This window comes from Strix aluco, chromosome 1, assembly GCF_031877795.1.
Source record: "Strix aluco isolate bStrAlu1 chromosome 1, bStrAlu1.hap1, whole genome shotgun sequence".
NCBI classification, from domain to species: Eukaryota; Metazoa; Chordata; class Aves; order Strigiformes; family Strigidae; genus Strix; species Strix aluco.
Window position 1 is genome coordinate 123,627,499 of NC_133931.1, and position 14,719 is coordinate 123,642,217.

At 42.9% G+C, this 14,719-nt stretch overlaps 1 protein-coding gene across 1 annotated transcript in view; it reads left to right on the top strand.

The window, feature by feature from the left end:
• Positions 1 to 2,424: 2,424 nt before the first annotated feature.
• PIP4K2A (phosphatidylinositol-5-phosphate 4-kinase type 2 alpha) overlaps positions 2,425 to 14,719 on the top strand; it is a 121,191-nt gene continuing 108,896 nt past the window's right edge. The window contains exon 1 of the mRNA XM_074834071.1: positions 2,425 to 2,746. Within this exon, the coding sequence (XP_074690172.1) occupies positions 2,606 to 2,746 (141 nt within the window). The 5' untranslated portion in view covers positions 2,425 to 2,605. The remainder of the gene's footprint in view (positions 2,747 to 14,719) is intronic.

The following is a 14,719-nucleotide window of genomic DNA, read 5'->3' on the forward strand; positions in this document are numbered from 1 at the left end:
ATACGGGATAGACAGGTACAGGCAACCAACCTGTTCTTGGTGCTTAAGACTGCGGACAACAAATCTTTGCCCCAGACCTTGTTGTGAAGATAGCCCAGGCCCTTGATTTATTTTAAATCTGCTGTAAAGGTTACTGTCAACATCTTTTGTTCCTCTGATAAAACAACCTTCCTTGGTAAGGATTCATATTTGCAGGGAAGAGCTCTTTAGAATCTAGGCCAAGATGACAAGAATGTCTCCTGGAAAAAAAGAGCAACTTCATTCCTCAGCCTTGCCTTCCCTATAGCAAACGTACCAAAATATTTGTTGTTTATTACACATCTATAAACCAAAATGCTTCACTATATGGATTTATTCTGGAAAAAAGATGAAAGACACCTGTGTGACAGATGTTAGTCACACTGATGTGGGCAGCATTGTACGATGCTCAGATGTCATGTTCTAAGCATAATGTAAGGAATAAAATGGGTACTGAACTCTTCTGAAAGTCTGACTTCAAATCTATATTTAGGCATCTAAGTGACCTCCTTTTATTCAAAGGTGCTGACTATTCAGCTTCTTCCATTGACTGCAGTAGAAATATAAGGGATTTTTTTTGTTGTTGAATCTATCTGCAAGAAGAAAAATTACAGTTTAGTCTCTCTGTAACTCCTAAGTAACTCCTTGCTCTTAAAAAAAAGACAGAAAATGAAATATAGCGTCTCTGTTCTCTCCTTCTCTCCATAAGATGCAGAAAAGGGACCATATAATAAATCCCAGTAACTGCTTCTATGCAGGACAGAGATTAAACACTGCTGGTTTGGATTTCAGCATGACAGATAACTTTGTTATTGGGATCTCAAAGGCAAAAGAGAAATCAAGAGGACAAGACACCTGAACAACTGTGGTTGGTGCTGGAGGTTTTTAAATTTAGAAGCACCTGTGTAAGTTTGTGTCAGGGCCCTGAGTTCACCTATTGACTTTAGTTGCCCTGAACAGCCTCACCTGGGAGCACCCTCTGCCCAGGACCTCCATTTAAGCTCAGGGAGGGCTCAGTTTAGGTCTTTGCCTGACTTATGCTGTAGGTATACCTGTCTCCAGCACTGTATTGTGGCTACATGTTGGGCCTATATGGTAGGTAGCTTGCTGGCAGTCCTGTTTCTGGACCTGCTCCTGAATGTACCCTGTGCTGATGTTGTGCTTTCCTGCATGGGCCAGGTTCATCACCTCAGCTTCTCTAGGACTGCTGGCGTGTGCTCTTGCCAGCACCTGGCCCTGCCCACTGTGCATAGACCCTGTGGGACTGGGCCCTGTCGTTGAGGCCCCTGCTTGGACCGGGATGACCCTCGGCTGCTGGTTGGTCCACCCTCATGGAGCAGTCCTGCTCTCGCTTCTCCCCAAGCACCTGGTGGCCTTGCTGAATGACCAGCCGATGAGTAACACAAGACCTACAGCAGGCAGGTCAGTTTGTGTGATTCGGAAGTTGATGATTTACTGTAAATGCACAGAAGATGAACGCTCTGCGTTATCTGTGTGTATTGACCCTGAACAGCAACTGCAGTTGTCATTAAGGTTCCTCATTATACAGCGGAGGAAAGTGTATGTTGTGTACAATGTTTCTGAGTCAGGCAGGTGTGCCCTTGCAGCATGTCATCTATCACTGACCATGTCCTCTGTGGCCATAGAAGCGGCTAACATTTTAAATTTTTTTGCTGTGGGTATAAATAGAGGAGCATAGTTTATACTATATAGTTTATAGTAATACTTCTGCGGGAGACCGAGTATTTGCTGCAGGCTGGCTGAAAAAAATTGCTCTGCTCACAGGTCAGGAGCAGTTGGCAAAGTCCTACCTCAGAGAGCTCTTCTCACTCCTAGAGGTCTCTCTACGGGGAGGGGAACCGGAAACTTGAGTATTACAAAAACTGCACAAAGTAGCTATGCATATGATTAGTTAAACAAAGATTAGGACGATGGTAGATTTTGTTTCCCAGAGGATCTGGAGATGAGTGTGAGGGTGGGAAGCGGGGCAGGGGATGAGAACCACCTTCTTCCCCAGGCAGGCGCTGAGCTGGGTTTCATCTCCAAAGGCCCCTCTCCCCTCAGTGAGGAGACCGAGGGCAAACCCCCCTTCCCAGCCCACCCTCGCACTCTCCCCTCCTGCCTCCCGCCCGCCCCCTTAATCTCGTTTCCCCCATCCTCACCGCTCGCCCCCCGCCGCCGGCCGCCGCCAGGCCGCCGGCTTCCCCACAGCGGCCGCGCAGGCGCGAGCCTGGGCGGGGGGCGGCGGCGCAGGCGCGGTGGGGCGGCAGGAAACGAAACTCCGCCGGCGTTCCCGCGCCGGCTGCGGGGGCGGGGCGCGGCGGCGCGGTGCGTGGCGGGCGGCGGCTCCCCCGCGGCGGGGGGGGAGGCGAGGGGGGGGGCGGCGGGACGGACGGGGGCGGGGCCGCGGCGCGCGAACGGGGCCATTTCAGCGCGCGGCACCGGCGGCCAGGCCGGGATGCGCGCGGCATCCCGCGGCTACCAGTCTGCCGCCGCCGGTCGCCTGCCCCCGGGGCCCTGACTCGCCCCTGCCTTTCTCTCCTGCCCTCGCTCCCGCTCGCTCGCTGCCGCCGCCGCCGGCTGCGCCATGGCGGCCCCCAGCAGCATCGTGCCCGTCATGGCGAGTAAAACCAAGACCAAGAAAAAGCACTTCGTGGCGCAAAAAGTGAAGTTGTTCCGGGCTAGCGACCCGCTGCTCAGCGTCCTCATGTGGGGGGTCAACCACTCGGTAAGCGCCGCGGCTCAACCCCACAACCTACCGGCCGCCCCGCCGGGGCATTGCCCCCGCCGGCGGCTACGGGGGGGACACGGAGGGGACCGGCGGGAGGCACGCGCCGCTGGGAGCCGCCCGCCGGTTGTCGCCCTCCGCCCCGGCGGGGGGCTGGGAGCGCGTTACCGAGCGCGGTCAGTGCGGGCGGGGGGCGCCGGGGGAGGCTGCGGTGTCCTGCCGGGGCGCCCGCGGTAGCCCGTGCCCGATCGATGCGCGGTTCCGCTCGTTAAGCACCGTACGGGTGGTGCCCGTGGGGGGACGGTGCTGCCGGAGCCGCTCCGCTCCTGCCGCCACCCGCCGGCGGGCGTTGCATAAATGTACTGCGGTTAAAAAAAACCCCAACAAACCCCAGTTATTGGCGTGTAACTGGCGAAGTTTTTACCGTCTTCCGTGCAGTTCGCTTAAGCAAGTGTCTCCTGACGGTTCTGTGCGCTTGGGGGAGGGGGAGGAGGGCCGGGTTTTGATGTGGTAAAGCAGCAGAATTGCAACATTTGCGGAGTGCTATATCACCCTGCGGATGATGGGCTGCTCTGTCTTCAAAAGAGTCCCCGTACCGGGTGCGGTAACGTTGAACTGCTGCTGTTAAGCGTTAAAATTAGGAGCCTGGTAAAGATGTCACATGGCTCGGGCATTATGAGGCTCAAGTCGCAGCTTTACATCTTTAAATAGCTACCGTGGCAGGTTAAAAGTGTGGAGCCCAAAGATCACCAAAAATCAAGGTATCAGGGCAGTCGAGCCAAAAACTTACTGCCTTCTCTTGGTGGTGCAACGTCCAAACACTGGGTTTATACGGGTTAGTTCTTCTTGGTGTGTAAGAGCTTGCAAGGATAACTGGCAATGTGCAATTTGTGATTAGACTACAGATTTTATAACAGCTTCGTGAAACGGGTAAAGCCGTCTGTAGTATTAACTTGGTGTTCCTTTTGTTTCCTACATATCCAAATCCTGGGGGGTTTTTCTTTGTGTACATTTTGGTAGTTTTTGCCCAAAGCCTGGAGGCTGAGCATCATAAGCACTGTTAGATCTGTGTTAAACAGCACAGTGCCTGAAGTGATGATCTAGGGGAAATGCTTCAACTGTGCATATCAATATGGTATGGATGACAGAGGAAAAGCTCTAGTGAGGTTAAATAGTCTGCTTAAGACAGCCCTGTGAGTCGGTAGGAAATGGTGACAAAGGATTTCAAGTTTTCAGTAGGTCAGTTGTAAGCAGTGACATCCTATGTCACAAACTGAGAAGCAACTAGATATTTATCTACAAAGCAAAAAGATCTCTAACTCTGGAAGTGCACCATATGCTGTTTGCCAGAACTGGGCTTAAATACACGAGTTTCTTTTACTGCTTCTTTAGTGGCTAGCATTATTTATAGAAAAAAATCCCAAATAGGCCTCTTTAATGAAAGAAAGCAAGCTGATAATTACAGAGTGAGAGACTTCTGCTGAATGGCAGTGCGCTAGAGATCAGCGGCCTCCCTGGGGAGAGAGAGGGACTATCTCTGAGGAGAACAGAGATCTTCTTGTTACAACAACTCGTTGCTACATGTGTTCATGCTGGAAATAACCACTACTTTCAGAGGAAAGTCCTCTCCGGTACAAATAATAACAAAGTAAATAGTGACAAACACAACACTGTACATTACTCCTGTGGTTATGTACTGTGGCATGCATAGCTGTTCCTGTTAGAAAATGTAATAAAGAAGCGTACTGGTTCATGCACGTAATTAAAAATTATAAACTAAAATCCCTTCATGAGAGGGCTCAAAGCACGAGCCTAGCAATACAATAGGCTCAGAGAAATGCAGCTTCATGTTCATGTGAAGATGATGGTTGTAGGTGTAAGCATCTGCTGCATGTTTGGCAGCTATTTTTCCATTTCTCTACCCTGCTGGAAGGTGTAATCATGAATAAGGCCCCATGGAAACAAAATGCCTCTGAATGAGAGAACATGGGGGGAAAAAAAGTTAATTTGCTGTGTCCAAATCTAAATGCCTCTTCTTAGCCAAGAACACAGCATTGAAGTGATGCAGGCTTCTCTGTTAGATGCTTACCCTGTCAGTTTGTAATGCTTGATGTGGCACTGTCTAGCAAATGAAAATAAGTGTTCAGTGTGGTTGGACTCTGTTACCACAAATAGGAATTTCTCATGGAAGAAATACGAATTACATGTGTGGATTCATTAAGAATAGTAATTAAGGATCCTTAGGTTTCTTAGCGGAATAACCACAAATCCGTAAGTAAAGGTTAGACTGGGAAATGAGCACAGATCATAGTTCATGATGATAGTAATTAAATAAACTTAAAACATAGTAGTCATCTGAAAAAACATATTTAAGACTGCTTCCAGTGTGGTGCATGTCAATTAGTGAGACAACAGCAGTCTCTGAGTCTTACTAACTGTCTTGGGGAACAAGTATGTATTCAAATGGTGAAGCTGAGATGCAATTCCCACACTTCTGACAGGATGTGGCATATATTGGAAGGAAGCACTTGGTGAAGATAAAAAAGGGAAAAGCAGGCTTTTTAACTGTTTGATCTTGGGGCCAAAATACCACTATACTTGATAGTTGATTTTTGGAGGATTTTCAGGTTTTAAATTGAATGTGTGAAGAAACTCCATCTAAAGCAAAAGTTACAAGAACTGTTTTCTTAACTCTTCTGTCTTAGGAGGAAGCATGACATAAAGGGAGATCTTGAGCATTGGTGTCACAAAGTAGAGGGTTTACTGCAAAGGTGTGAATCCCTGATGGGTGAAAAAAAACCAACCAACCTGCAGGGAGGTGTCTGTTACCAAAGGTTCTTATAAATTACACCACCCCCCATCCAAGAAACTGAGAAACTGTAAGCAAATAGCTTTGGTGGTCTCAGTTGTTCTTTAAGTAGAAGTAGAGAGATACCTAATGCAAAATCCTGCTTGGTAATGCAGTCGAATTCAGTAGTAACTTAGAAGGGCATGTGAGGGGAAAACATGTAAACACTACCCAAATACCTTAAGAAGCAAGAAAACATGTGCTCACCTTCAGAGCTGTAAAATCATTTCTTGGTATGCTGAAATATGCTGTTGAATGAAACTTTCTGCTAAGTGAAAGGGAAAGCAACTGTGTCCCATTTTGTAGTTGAGATTAGAATACTGATGACTTGCAGTAGCAAAGACTAACTGTTGGCCTGCTTGGATCTTGCAGGCATCTGCATCATTAAGAGTTGATCTTATCTTGGTCTCTTACTGTGTGTCAAAGATAATCTGGCTGTACTACTGAAACAAATACTTAAACTCAGTGGTTGGTATGATTTAAAGCTATATTTTTAGCTAGTTAACATAGTTTACAACTAGTGCGGTAAATAATGTCTTTATTCTTACCTCTGTGTTGTCACTGCTGCTGGATTTCCAGAAACTGTGGGAAGGAGAAGAGGGAAGGAAGGTGGCATGTAACATTTTGCCCAGTGCTTTTGGAAGTAGTTCTTCCCTCCTTGTTTTCTGTGCCAAAAATGAAAGCCAGGGATTGTGTTTTCTGCAGCCTATGATGATTGTCCCAGGCACAGTGATGGTGAGTCTGCTCTCGCTTGTGTTGGTTGCCTGTTTCTGTTAGAAGCTTGTTAAGAAGGCTGAGAATTTGTAGGAAGCTAGGCTTAGGTTCTTCAAAACATATCACTCCCAAAGATGGAAGAAAATGAATAGAAGTGGGAGTTTTTGTAACAAATTTTGAGGTAAAGAATGGACTGCTGGACACCTCACCTACTGTGTCAACCATTAAATTAAATACATTTATGAGAAGAGAATGAATGCATAACGGAGTTATTGAGCATACTGTACAAGTTTAAAAAAAAAAGCAACCAAAACCAAACACACACCCCTGCCCCCCAGCCCCTGGAATCTGTAATCACCATCTGTTTCTTGGATGATTACAAGCTGATCTAAAAATTTAGCAGCGCCTGACTTTTCAGTGGCACTTGCTGCCTAAAAAGCAAGTGGAACAATAAGAATACAGGGATCAAATTACTTCTCCCCCCCCCTTCCCCCAGCATATCGCAGAGTATGTCAGAAAAACTATACTTTCTGTGGCTGAAGAATTCAACAGATAATAAACTCCATAACCTCCTTCAACTGCTCGCATGAGGCACTGTAAGCCTGATGCTACTGTTGCACTCTTGGCTGTAATCTGGTTTGATCTTTTTAACAAAAGTGGAGCAACAGCATTACAGGATAATAAAAGGGGCGAGAGCCGTGGGACTCCTCTCTCCACCAGTGTAACTCCTGGATTCATTCACTGTTACAATTAGAAGTGGGGAGGAAAAAAAAGGGTGATAAGTAAATACATCTTTTCCCCTCATACATACTAGGATGTATTTGATCATGTTAGGAAAGCTTCTATATCTCTACAGAAAGCTATAAAATGTCTGTGTTCTTGTCAGTTTTCAGTTTGGGGTTTTTTCTTAGCTAGCATAGTAGTCTTCCCTGTTACAAACTTTTATCCAGACAAATACACAAATAGCTTGCTTATTCATAACTGTCCTTATGTTTTAACAAGTCACTGAAGAGCTTGTTAGGTAAATGTGTATCCTCTGTTTGTGGCATAAATCAATTTTCTTAGTACTGACTTACCTAGCTTCTCTCCTAGGAAGTTCCTATCCTGAAACATTGCACATTTAGGAAAATGACACTGAAGAGAGCTTATTAAGTAGGTCATTAGAAAGATGAAGCCTAGGTTATGCCCTCTGGAATAAAAACTGCTGGCTTATGTTTATGATCAGTTTCCTTTAAAGAGTGGGGGGAAAAATCCACAAAAACAAACCCACAGCACTCACTCCTAGCAATATATCTTCATACGTTATGGGAGTTGATAACTTCTGGGTCCTTATTTTTAATATACTCTTAAATGGTGATGAGACTAATGACACCCTGAGGGTATGGAACTATAATGTTGACTCATGGCATTGGCTGTCAGCACAACAGGTTGGTTGGAAACTGTCTTGAGATGGGGAGAGCTACTCATCAGCTGTGTTGCTAGTATTTGTATTTAATGCAGAATATCACTACTGCAACTGTGCTTTAAGTGGCTTTTCAAAATGACTGAAACAAAGTAAAACTAAAGTTACTGATGTTAGAGTTAACTTGAGATTTGTAATAGTGAGCTTGGAAAAAACCAACAAACCTTATTGTTTAATGGAAGTGGTGGTAGACTACATGGGAGAAGCCTCTTTCTAAGAAGCAGGAAGAAACAATGTATTAAAAAGCATTGATTACAGTAGAGCAGATAATAAAGCAATTAAAACTGTTTTAAAATAAAGTCAATCAGGCAGTCAGCCCAGATATTTGTATGTAGAAAGAAGGAAGTAGAAGAGGAAGAGCTATTTATTGAAAAACTAGTTCTTTTTTGGGTGTACTGCAGAAATTGATACTGCTTTTGCAACTGAGTGGATGGACTAGGAAAAATACAAATTGTGTAAATATTTATTATGGTTAGGTTAAAGGTAGTAAACTTTCCTACATGAAATACAAATGGGAGTGATATTTCATGTCCTTCTCTGAACTATTGAAAGGGATAGCTTTTATTGGAGAGGAGATGGGGAGAGCTATGAAAAGAGTTTCAAAGCTACTTTCGGTAGTTTCTGCCGCTCTAAAAGATAAGGTGCTGCAAAGGCTAGGGTTTTTTTCTTGCCTACAGGTTTTTGAAACTGAATTTCATTAACCAGAGTGGAGAGTGCTGGACAACGTTCGGTGAAGCAAACAGGCAGCACAAATTTGTTTTGCTGACTTAACTTGGTCATCTTATTTGAGTATCCTGCACCAGATGCCTTAAGAAAGTGTCTTTAGGGGATTATTTCTGGATTCCTTGCACATTAAAGCAGATGCTTGCATTATGCCCATTGGTCAGAGCCTGGTAGATGTTTATTTTTTCTCCTGTAGTTTCAGGGTGACAAACTTTGTTTAATATAACCAACTCACCCTATTATGCAGTTCCTGCTGTACAGTTCTGTTTCCTGCTCTTCCTTGAAAACATCTTGTGCAGTAGGGTTCCATAAGGCTAGCTGTATATTTTACAACTTCATGACAACTTTAGAGTAAGGTGAAACTACCTATTATTTGCAGATCTTCAGTGTAATCTTGCCAGAGCTAAGCACTCAGTTGTACTTATGTTGGTTTAAAGATCTCTTGACTTGTTGAAAGGTTAGTCATCTTTGTTGTTGAACTATGAGGTTTTAAAGGCTTGAAAGAAGTACATGTTCATCTTCATTTTCTCCTGACTTCCAAGTGATTATGACTGCTGTTGTAGGTAATAGACTCTGGTATGAATTATTATTTTGTTTACACCCAAGGCCTATTTCCATGTTTTCCCACTTTTTATACTTGATGCTTGCTACTTAGATATCTAACAAAAGTCCTGATTTCCCTTCCTCATTTTCACTGTTGGTAAAGCACATGTTTGCACTTAGCAAAATAACTGAAGCAGTCTTAAGAAATTGCTGCCTCGGTTGTGGGATGGTAATGACAAACCTTGTTAGTTTTCATGGTCTACATCACGGTACATGGTGAAATGGGTTAGCTTTGAATTGTTGAGATGGTAACTTCTTGCATGTGGTTTGCTATGGGAACATCTGTCTTATGATCCTCCTATAGAGCCTGGGCTGTTTTATAATAAGTTAATTAGTTTTATGTTGAGAGATTGCTTAATAAGGGTGTTGTGAAAATTGTTTGAAGTAGCTGAATGCTGTAGTGATGGATGTCACAAACTGAAAAGAAAACATTAGCTTTATCTTCAAAGAGCAGGGTTGAATAGTTTGCAGTAGAAATACCTAATGGCCATATACCTTTTAGAGTACTTATTTTTCATCAAACTTGGAGAACAACTACCTTGTGTACTGAGGCAAGGTAATTAGTCTAATCCAGCTCTTTTGTGTGCATTGTAAGTTCCCAAGGCAACCTTAATATTCTTAACACAGCTGTGAGTATATGCATGATCCTTTTAGGTTGTAAGACAAAAATGAAAAAATTGCATTCCCTTATGTGGCACTATTAGGAAGCCTGTGGAGCTCCTTGGTGAGGCTGAGACTTACAGAACCACCTTGCAGCTTCTTGAGCTAACTAGTTTAATCTTTCACTTTTCCCAGTCTCCCTCTTGGTGTCTCAGTCATATGCTGTCTCATCTCTCACAGCTCTGCTGTTCTTGTGTTTGCATTTTATCAATCAAGTCTCTGTCATCCTAGTCTTCCTGGTTAACAAGTTCAGCCATGTCCGTTTTCCTTATCAATAATTACCCAGCTCCAAAATAATAATCCAGTAAAAATAATACATTTTGAGGAGTTCTTAGATGGACCACAATTCACTGAAGTTCATCATCCAGCCATGCAAACAACTGTGCCAGCACAAAGAATGTGCCATTGATGCAAAAGCAGAAAAGATGGGGCAAAATAACTTCTTTGTAATGAAATGCCAGTTTAAGCTAGCATAAAGTTGGTCAAACCACAGCCTCTGTAATACCAGAGCCAGCTAAAGTTGGGGCTGCTGGACTTGTTTCCACTTTCTCTCTGGCACTGATCTGATCCTGTGGTAAGTTCATTTGGGGAGATGTGCTGGAGGGAAAACTAATGCAGAAGAGTGAATAGGTTAGGGTTTTTATACCACAACTGGGCATGTCCACAAGTCAGTCCCAGCTTAAAAGAGTTACTGCAAATGCTGCAGGGAGAGTGAAAGGAAGAAACTGATGTGTGTGTACTCTAAGGTGAGGTTTTTATAGCTACTTTGGACAGTTGGAGGGGCTCGGATAGCTTTGGTGTGTACTCTTTGACTGCTGATGGCCTATCTATGGCTCAATTTCATGTTTGGTAGCCTGGAGTTACACTGTTGCCTGTAGTAAAAAACACTTGAGTAGAGAGCTTTCACTGTGGACTTTGCACTTTCAACACAGAGACCTTTCTCAGCTATTTTAACCTTTTGAAATAGTCATGTATTTAGTAAGAGACAGAACTGTCTATATAGCTGTTGGTTTCTGATCATCTCTTCAGTCTTGGTCTTTGGAACATGCCGAAGAATCTAACCTCATAATTTGCCTACTCAGAGTAAGCGTTTTCAGAAAAGTTCTAATGGCTTTCTAGAGGCTGAAAGTTTTGAAGTTGCTTTTAGAAGCAAAAGCCAACATTTGGAAGATGTTCTAAACAATAATTCTTGAGAATCCTATGTCAAATATTCTCTTGTAGGTTATCAAACATGTCTGTAGCAGTCACTGACTTTTGGTTTTTTGGAGGAGGGAGAAAGGAAAATATCCAACTTGGTTAGCCGAAGACCAGTAAAAACAAAGCAGCTTAACTTTATTATACTGAACTGAAACTGAGCAATATCTGATTAACTTGTGATGCGAAGCCTCAATAATTCTGTTATTAAACTAATAGTTCTGATATAGTGCCCTTCATTTGTGGCATGTCCTTTGCAAAGTAGACTTAAAGCTGTTTTGCAGAGTTTAGTTCTACTTTGATCGTGTTACCCAGTGTTTTGTAGACCGTTGCTAGATCATTTAGGTACCAAAACCATTTTTGGTACAGCAGACTCTGATGTTGTGGTGCTGCTGGTTGTGTTTTTCCTTGTTCAGTGTACTTTTTCTCTCTCAGCCTTGTAAGTTCTCTGTAGTTAGAGAGTATTTATTAGTAGTATGGGGTGGCCCTCATTGTGGGTTGAGTTCTGGATGATTAGAAAAGAAAACTTTCTAGAGGAGCTCAGAGGGAAATACTCTTTAAGTATGTGATTGTCAGGGCCTTTACACTGTGCAAATCTGATGTATCATGGTTGCCTGCAGATGAGCAAAAATTGGAAGGCAGACATAACAAGAGCAAGGTTGCTAATCTGAGCTTCCTGCATCAGTCTTTCTGACTTTTTGATCTGAATCTAGAGCTAGTTTTGGGAGACCAAATAGCAAAATACCAAAAATTGAGAAAGCAGTTGAATGAGGAATGGAATACCTATTTTTATTTTTATCTTAGCTTTTGAAATTATGATCCTAATACTGCTTTTTTGCCTTTTTTTAATAAAGACCTAATGGTATACAAGGTTACTTTTGGCTTCTACGTAATTCTGAGAACAGTGGCACAAACACTTGCCTTCAGGGTAGCAGTTCTAAAATTTGTGCCTCTTTAATTGAATATCCCTTTTTTATGAAGTATTGCATGATTTTCTTTTTCAAACAATGAAAACAGTCACTAAGATGCTATTTGGGTAGATCTCTCTTCTCTGAAGTTTGTATTTACATTCTATTTGGCTTTAGGGGTTTTCCTTACTTTTTCCAATCCTGAAAGAAAAATGTGATCTCTTCCAGACTTACTCAAATAACCTATATAAAGATATACAGCTCCAGCTTTAAAGATGGTATGCAAATCAGTTCCTGATTCACAAAGTACATATCTGAGACTGCTTGGTTCAAGTAGTGATAATATTTAAAGGCTTATACTTGAAATAAAATTTTTTTTTTACAGTAAGTCCTTGAAGAGGAAGTACTTATCAACACATTCTGTCTCAGCTGGCTATTAAAAAGAGCTGGTTGTCTTTCTGGGAAAGATAGCACTCTCAAACAAGCTGACTTCGCTGGAAAGCCCATACCCAACCTCCTCCCCCTCAGTCACCGCAAACTTGCAGTTGGAGGACTCAGAAATGACTCATTCGAACCAAAATGCAGTGTCAGATGCTCAGTGAGGTGCTGCAGCTCAGCACCACCCTCTTGTGCAGCAGCTTGGGGCTGATGCAAACTAGGGTTTCCCTGCTGCTCTTGACGTTTTTCCCCCCTCTGGTGATAATAAGGTTAGCACAGGAGGACTGAGGAGAAATTTTCTGGTATAATTATTCTTTTAGGTCTTAAGCGGAATTGTTATATTAATGAGTTTTCAGTCTGATTTGTGATTCACTTGCAATCTGTGATATGTAAACCAGCCTTCTCCTGTGCTTGCACGGTGGACAGGACCAAACAAACAAGAAAAGCTTTCTGGATATTCCTCAGGCCCGCAGAAGACAAGTGGTAAAACTAATTTACAGAAAGAAAATCTTAATGCTTGTTAACAAATTCATGTACCTGCTTGCAGGCAAAAAGCACTGCAACCTCTGTCTGTTTTCAGAACCTCTTGCCCATTTCTATGGATGCAAGGAGTTCCTGATATAGCAGTTTCTCCAGCTGTTATTTTGGGCTTCAGCTGATTCAACAATGCTGCTTTTTCTTTCCTACCTACAGGTGCAGGCGGTTGTAGCTGGTTATTTCATTTGAGTGAGCAATGCCCTTCAGGCTATGTTGGCTCAGGGATGTTAATAGGGTTCAGATGTCTCTGGGCTCAGAGAATCCTGCACTCCTCATCCCTCCTCAGCTGATTCTGTTGCAGTACATCAAAGCAGAAGAGAACTGAAATCTTGAGCATCTTGAATAGCATGCTAGTGCACTACACCTTTTTCTTGGTGGGAGTGGGGTGGATTTTTTCCTTTTCCACCACATCTTGCAATACCACTTGTCAGGGTTTTTTTCCCATGTACAGCAATTATCTGTGGTTGGTAGTGGTGTTTTTAGCTCACTTTTCAAGCTAATTACTCTTCAGACATTATTCTTGTGCTTGCTGAATCTTTCACAGAAGGTATATTGCAAGTTTCTCCTTGGAAGGTGTCATTTGGTAGGATATTTTTTAATATTCCTGTCTTGTTGAGGAAGTCTCCCAGGCTTTCATATTTAAGTCATCAACTGTTTCATCTTCCTGTGAATGACTTCCTAAGGTTTTCTTCTTGAACACGACTTGCTTCACAATTAAAGGCTGAGCTCCCAAGAATTTACTGGAAGAGCCTGCAAGTAGTGGTTTGTCCTTCACAGTGTGTTTTGTTGGTCATGTGAATGATAAAGGTCCATTGGGATGTGAATGGTGGTGACTGTTTTACAGTGGGCATGTTCTTGCTAGCTAATCTGGAGTGGTGTGTTTGAGGTCTTGTTCACACCATTTTAAATGCTCCTCAAAATGCAGACTCTTCTAACCTGAAAAGCCAAGTTTCTAACCATTTTACAGTAAAATGTATGTAATGATGGATGGTTTGGAGGGTTTCTTTGTGTTGAAGTGGCTAAGCCATGCTTATGTTACTTGACATGTAAAAAAGCTTCTTTATCTACATGTTTGAAGAGTTCTTAGGGGCAGGAAAACATTCCTCATTTGACTTTGTCACAGGATACCATACTACAACAAAAGTTCAGAAAATAAGTTTAAGAACAGAGGGAGCTGAGGGGTATAGAAATATGGCTAGCTGGCAGACAGTAATTCAGTCACTTAAGTAGCTGTTGCTATGTGTGTATGTTTACCTCAGTAGCAAGGCTAAAAGTAATTTTAAAACTACATTCACTGTTTGAGAGCCTGTGTTTCTTGTAAACAAAGTGGAATTAAAATGTGATGGTTTAAATCAGTGTGTTAGTTTCTGTACTTGAGTTGGCCAAGGGCGTAGACATCCTTGTAATTCAGCTGGTGGGAAGTAACACCTGAAGCTGAAGTAACCTGCTTGCTTTTATTTGTGGTGCCATGGGACTCCTTTCTGAACTGAAGACATCATCCAGAAAACTTGTCCCATATAAACATATAACTAATACTTCAGGGTTGCTTGTTCTTCAGGCAAACTCTGACCAAGATTAGCCTCTTGATAAGCAAAAACGAAAGGAACCTGGATCATCTGTGTCTTGCTGATAGACTCTTGACATATATTTAGCCTGTTCCTCACAAAAAAAAAAAAGAGGGAAAAAACTTAAGGGGAAGGGAGTATTTGAAATGTTCTGTGACCGTTAGACTTACTGGCTTTGAAAAGAGTTAACTTGGGAGAATAACTCATTTCTGGTATGGTGAGCACTGTTTATATTTAAAAAATAAAAAGCCTAGGTCCTTTATTAAAGGAAAGAACATAGATTTGGTTGTGCAGAGTTCTCAAGATGGAAGTTGTATAGTT